Raw genomic sequence first — 6,000 nt, 5'->3', positions numbered from 1 at the left:
TATCTGTCATAATTAGAAGAAGTTACAGGTGAAAACGTTGGCACAAATGGCTGTTTTTTTCAACTCATTTTCAATATTTCCTATTTTCAACTTTTAGTTTCTATGAAGAAACTTTGAAGGATCTACACAAAAGACCCCTTTATGAATTCTGAATTTTTGACACATTTTCTAAAATGTATAGCTTTCCAGGATCCATTATTGCTTTCATATACGTTTTTACCATTAACTGGAAGAAGGTTAAAAACACAAAAATTGCAAAAATAGGCCATGGCCCAGTAACATGCAAAACTTGTGCAAAAATGTTTGGTTTTCAGACAAACGTCTCTCAGACCCTGAAATCTGTAAACAATGTTATTTCAGTCCCACAAACCCTTTGCTGATACCATTTTCCGGGGTCAAAACAGACGCTTTCATGTGCAGCACCTTTTTTCCCATTAAAACAAATTGCTGTATTTTGGCTAATATCTGGGTCCTTTCCAGGGGAATACACAAACCCTGGGTACCTTTAGAATTTGCATGATGTTGGAAGAAAAGAACAAAAAATATGGTGTGGATACCCTATGTGTCAAAAAGTTACAGGGCCTAAGCGCAAACTACCCCAAATAGCCAAAAAAAGGCTTGGCACGGGGGGAAAAGGCCGAGCAGCGAAAGGGTTAAAACTCTTTGCACTTGCTGTGTACTGTTGTCATATGGGTGTAGTATTTTCTAAAGATAAAATTATCAGAGATTGACCGGTGATGACACTGAAGCTCGGAGCAGGGAACCTAGTATGTACGAGAATCCCTTGATTGATAAACAACCCAACATGCCTCCTCATGCAGGTGAATAATCATATATCAGCATTAGAACAAAAATTTTCTTAAAATATAGAATCCATTCAAATTTAATATGTTGCTGAAAATTCATTAATAGACACTCTCCACTGAATAGCTCCAGTTATTGCCTTCATGGCCTGCCATCATGACCAACTCCTGCGACACCACTCACTTCACTCTGACCTGTCTTCCCAGTGCCAGTATCCGACGCTCTTCCACAGGGGCGGTGTGGTCTCTACCACTGATGTCCATCTTGTATCAATAGCACATTCATTGCCTCAAACCCAGTGCAGCAGCTCTTTCCCTGCATGCTCTGTCTACATAACTAAACTGGACAATGCACTTACCATGTGGGGCATTGATTTGGAACCTTTATGACCTGTGACCCACCATGCAGGCTTTTATCACAACCTCCAGTGCAACAATGAAAGTAGCAGCTTAGTCAGGACCCTACTGTAGGTATTATTGCAATGTGTGGTTATTTATTCACTGTGTCCTCTTTCCATTTCTCTTCTTCCAGTTACATCATTACATGAGGGATCTTCATTTTAAAACTTCCTCTGGTGATGAAATCGACTTCGATGATCTTGGGGACCCCCCCACGCACTTTCACATATTTAACTGGCATTACCAGGATTGGGGTAATTCTACAAGAATCAAAGTGGGAAGCTTCCATCGAAGCCCTTCTGGGGAGGAACAACTCATCATTGATGACCGAGCCATTCATTGGCACCCCGACTTTAAGCAGGTAATGGCTCCTGTCTGAATTGGGAACAGACTTGGAAAAAAGGTGAGATCCATATGGATGTGCAAGAATAAGAATGATCAAAAGAGAAGTCATTGTTGCCTCATTTTGAGTTTGTATCAGCAGGTGAACCACAATCTATCACGGTTCAGTTGCCCCCCTTAACTCTCAGGGACATATTTACAAGCCCCTAGCGCCACTGGGATGTCACTTTTTTTCATGCTCCAGTGGAGCTCCGTGCCATATCTAGAAGGCTGCGTTGAGCCATTTTTCATGGCTTAACAGTGACTTGCTAATCTAGCCCCCCCAACACAGCTTTTCTGCAGCAAAGGGACATGCAATGGGTGCTGCTGGGGGCGTTCCCAGCAACACCCAGGGCTTTTTGACTCTGCCCCAGATGTACAAGGATCTGTAAATCTGAGGCAGCACTAAAAATGTGCCTTTCAAAAGGAGGACGTAATGTGGTGCAAAGAGTAGTAATACTTGTATTTCTCCTAATTTTTTCTATATAATATTTTGATGCACTGCAGCACAGCAAGCCTTCCTGCTGTGCTACTGTGCATCAAAATAAAGGGTAGGAATGTGCAGTATCTATGAGGGTGCCTGGGTTGATGCATGTCATCCCGTGTGCACCAGTGCAGGGGAGAACGACAGGAATGCACCACATCGTGTAGATATTGCGCATTCTTACCCTTTTCTTTTGACGCACGGCAGCACAGCAGGAAGGCTTGCTGTGCTGCAGTGTGTCAATCTATAGTAAATGAGGCTCATAGAAAGAGGTCAAACAGCAGGAAGGCTTGCTGTGCTGCAGCGTGTCAATCTATGGTAAATGAGGCTCATAGAAAGAGGTCAAACAGCAGGAAGGCTTGCTGTGCTGCAGCGTGTCAATCTATGGTAAATGAGGCTCATAGAAAGAGGTCAAACAGCAGGAAGGCTTGCTGTGCTGGAGCGTGTCAATCTATGGTAAATGAGGCTCATAGAAAGAGGTCAAACAGCAGGAAGGCTTGCAGTGCTGCAGCGCGTCAATCTATGGTAAATGAGGCTCATAGAAAGAGGTCAAACAGCAGGAAGGCTTGCTGTGCTGCAGCGCGTCAATCTATGGTAAATGAGGCTCATAGAAAGAGGCCAAACAGCAGGAAGGCTTGCTGTGCTGCAGCGTGTCAATCTATGGTAAATGAGGCTCATAGAAAGAGGTCAAACAGCAGGAAGGCTTGCTGTGCTGCAGCGTGTCAATCTATGGTAAATGAGGCTCATAGAAAGAGGTCAAACAGCAGGAAGGCTTGCTGTGCTGCAGCGGGTCAATCTGTGGTAAATGAGGATCATAGAAAGAGGTCAAACAGCAGGAAGGCTTGCTGTGCTGCAGCGTGTCAATCTATGGTAAATGAGGCTCATAGAAAGAGGTCAAACAGCAGGAAGGCTTGCTGTGCTGCAGCGTGTCAATCTATGGTAAATGAGGCTCATAGAAAGAGGCCAAACAGCAGGAAGGCTTGCTGTGCTGCAGCGTGTCAATCTATGGTAAATGAGGCTCATAGAAAGAGGTCAAACAGCAGGAAGGCTTGCTGTGCTGCAGCGTGTCAATCTATGGTAAATGAGGCTCATAGAAAGAGGTCAAACAGCAGGAAGGCTTGCTGTGCTGCAGCGTGTCAATCTATGGTAAATGAGGCTCATAGAAAGAGGTCAAACAGCAGGAAGGCTTGCTGTGCTGCAGCGTGTCAATCTATGGTAAATGAGGCTCATAGAAAGAGGTCAAACAGCAGGAAGGCTTGCTGTGCTGCAGCGCGTCAATCTATGGTAAATGAGGCTCATAGAAAGAGGTCAAACAGCAGGAAGGCTTGCTGTGCTGCAGCGCGTCAATCTATGGTAAATGAGGCTCATAGAAAGAGGTCAAACAGCAGGAAGGCTTGCTGTGCTGCAGCGCGTCAATCTATGGTAAATGAGGCTCATAGAAAGAGGTCAAACAGCAGGAAGGCTTGCTGTGCTGCAGCGTGTCAATCTATGGTAAATGAGGCTCATAGAAAGAGGTCAAACAGCAGGAAGGCTTGCTGTGCTGCAGCGTGTCAATCTATGGTAAATGAGGCTCATAGAAAGAGGCCAAACAGCAGGAAGGCTTGCTGTGCTGCAGCGTGTCAATCGATGGTAAATGAGGCTCATAGAAAGAGGCCAAACAGCAGGAAGGCTTGCTGTGCTGCAGCATGTCAATCGATGGTAAATGAGGCTCATAGAAAGAGGCCAAACAGCAGGAAGGCTTGCTGTGCTGCAGCGTGTCAATCTATGGTAAATGAGGCTCATAGAAAGAGGTCAAACAGCAGGAAGGCTTGCTGTGCTGCAGCGTGTCAATCTATGGTAAATGAGGCTCATAGAAAGAGGTCAAACAGCAGGAAGGCTTGCTGTGCTGCAGCGTGTCAATCTATGGTAAATGAGGCTCATAGAAAGAGGTCAAACAGCAGGAAGGCTTGCTGTTCTGCAGCGTGTCAATCTATGGTAAATGAGGCTCATAGAAAGAGGTCAAACAGCAGGAAGGCTTGCTGTGCTGCAGCGTGTCAATCTATGGTAAATGAGGCTCATAGAAAGAGGTCAAACAGCAGGAAGGCTTGCTGTGCTGCAGCGTGTCAATCTATGGTAAATGAGGCTCATAGAAAGAGGTCAAACAGCAGGAAGGCTTGCTGTGCTGCAGCGTGTCAATCTATGGTAAATGAGGCTCATAGAAAGAGGTCAAACAGCAGGAAGGCTTGCTGTGCTGCAGCGCGTCAATCTATGGTAAATGAGGCTCATAGAAAGAGGTCAAACAGCAGGAAGGCTTGCTGTGCTGGAGCGTGTCAATCTATGGTAAATGAGGATCATAGAAAGAGGTCAAACAGCAGGAAGGCTTGCTGTGCTGCAGCGTGTCAATCTATGGTGAATGAGGCTCATAGAAAGAGGTCAAACAGCAGGAAGGCTTGCTGTGCTGCAGCGTGTCAATCTATGGTAAATGAGGATCATAGAAAGAGGTCAAACAGAAGGAAGGCTTGCTGTGCTGCAGCGTGTCAATCTATGGTAAATGAGGATTATAGAAAGAGGTCAAACAGCAGGAAGGCTTGCTGTGCTGCAGCGTGTCAATCTATGGTAAATGAGGCTCATAGAAAGAGGTCAAACAGCAGGAAGGCTTGCTGTGCTGCAGCGTGTCAATCTATGGTAAATGAGGCTCATAGAAAGAGGTCAAACAGCAGGAAGGCTTGCTGTGCTGCAGCGTGTCAATCTATGGTAAATGAGGCTCATAGAAAGAGGTCAAACAGCAGGAAGGCTTGCTGTGCTGCAGCGTGTCAATCTATGGTAAATGAGGCTCATAGAAAGAGGTCAAAGAGCAGGAAGGCTTGCTGTGCTGCAGCGTGTCAATCTGTGGTAAATGAGGCTCATAGAAAGAGGTCAAACAGCAGGAAGGCTTGCTGTGCTGCAGCGTGTCAATCTACGGTAAATGAGGCTCATAGAAAGAGGTGAAACAGCAGGAAGGCTTGCTGTGCTGCAGTGTGTCAATCTATGGTAAATGAGGCTCATTGAAAGAGGTCAAACAGCAGGAAGGCTTGCTGTGCTGCAGTGGGTCAATCTGTGGTAAATGAGGATCATAGAAAGAGGTCAAACAGCAGGAAGGCTTGCTGTGCTGCAGCGTGTCAATCTATGGTAAATGAGGCTCATAGAAAGAGGTCAAACAGCAGGAAGGCTTGCTGTGCTGCAGCATGTCAATCTATGGTAAATGAGGCTCAGAGAAAGAGGTCAAACAGCAGGAAGGCTTGCTGTGCTGCAGCGTGTCAATCTATGGTAAATGAGGCTCTTAGAAAGAGGTCAAACAGCAGGAAGGCTTGCTGTGCTGCAGCGCGTCAATCTATGGTAAATGAGGCTCATAGAAAGAGGTCAAACAGCAGGAAGGCTTGCTGTGCTGGAGCGTGTCAATCTATGGTAAATGAGGATCATAGAAAGAGGTCAAACAGCAGGAAGGCTTGCTGTGCTGCAGCGTGTCAATCTATGGTGAATGAGGCTCATAGAAAGAGGTCAAACAGCAGGAAGGCTTGCTGTGCTGCAGCGTGTCAATCTATGGTAAATGAGGATTATAGAAAGAGGTCAAACAGCAGGAAGGCTTGCTGTGCTGCAGCGTGTCAATCTATGGTAAATGAGGCTCATAGAAAGAGGTCAAACAGCAGGAAGGCTTGCTGTGCTGCAGCGTGTCAATCTATGGTAAATGAGGCTCATAGAAAGAGGTCAAACAGCAGGAAGGCTTGCTGTGCTGCAGCGTGTCAATCTATGGTAAATGAGGCTCATAGAAAGAGGTCAAACAGCAGGAAGGCTTGCTGTGCTGCAGCGTGTCAATCTATGGTAAATGAGGCTCATAGAAAGAGGTCAAAGAGCAGGAAGGCTTGCTGTGCTGCAGCGTGTCAATCTGTGGTAAATGAGGCTCATAGAAAGAGGTCA

The 6,000-nt window shown here is 46.0% G+C and overlaps 1 protein-coding gene across 1 annotated transcript in view; it reads left to right on the top strand.

Annotated features, from left to right (window-relative positions):
• The first annotated feature begins 1,347 nt into the window (after positions 1-1,347).
• The window catches only part of LOC147689488 (vomeronasal type-2 receptor 26-like), a 112,328-nt gene continuing 107,675 nt past the window's right edge, over positions 1,348-6,000 (top strand). The window contains exon 1 of the mRNA XM_086940116.1: positions 1,348-1,575. Within this exon, the coding sequence (XP_086796242.1) occupies positions 1,348-1,575 (228 nt within the window). The remainder of the gene's footprint in view (positions 1,576-6,000) is intronic.

This window comes from Lissotriton vulgaris, chromosome 10, assembly GCF_964263255.1.
Source record: "Lissotriton vulgaris chromosome 10, aLisVul1.2, whole genome shotgun sequence".
Classification (NCBI taxonomy): domain Eukaryota; kingdom Metazoa; phylum Chordata; class Amphibia; order Caudata; family Salamandridae; genus Lissotriton; species Lissotriton vulgaris.
The sequence above is the reverse complement of the archived record's forward strand: the minus strand, read 5'-3'. Positions and strand labels throughout refer to the sequence as shown.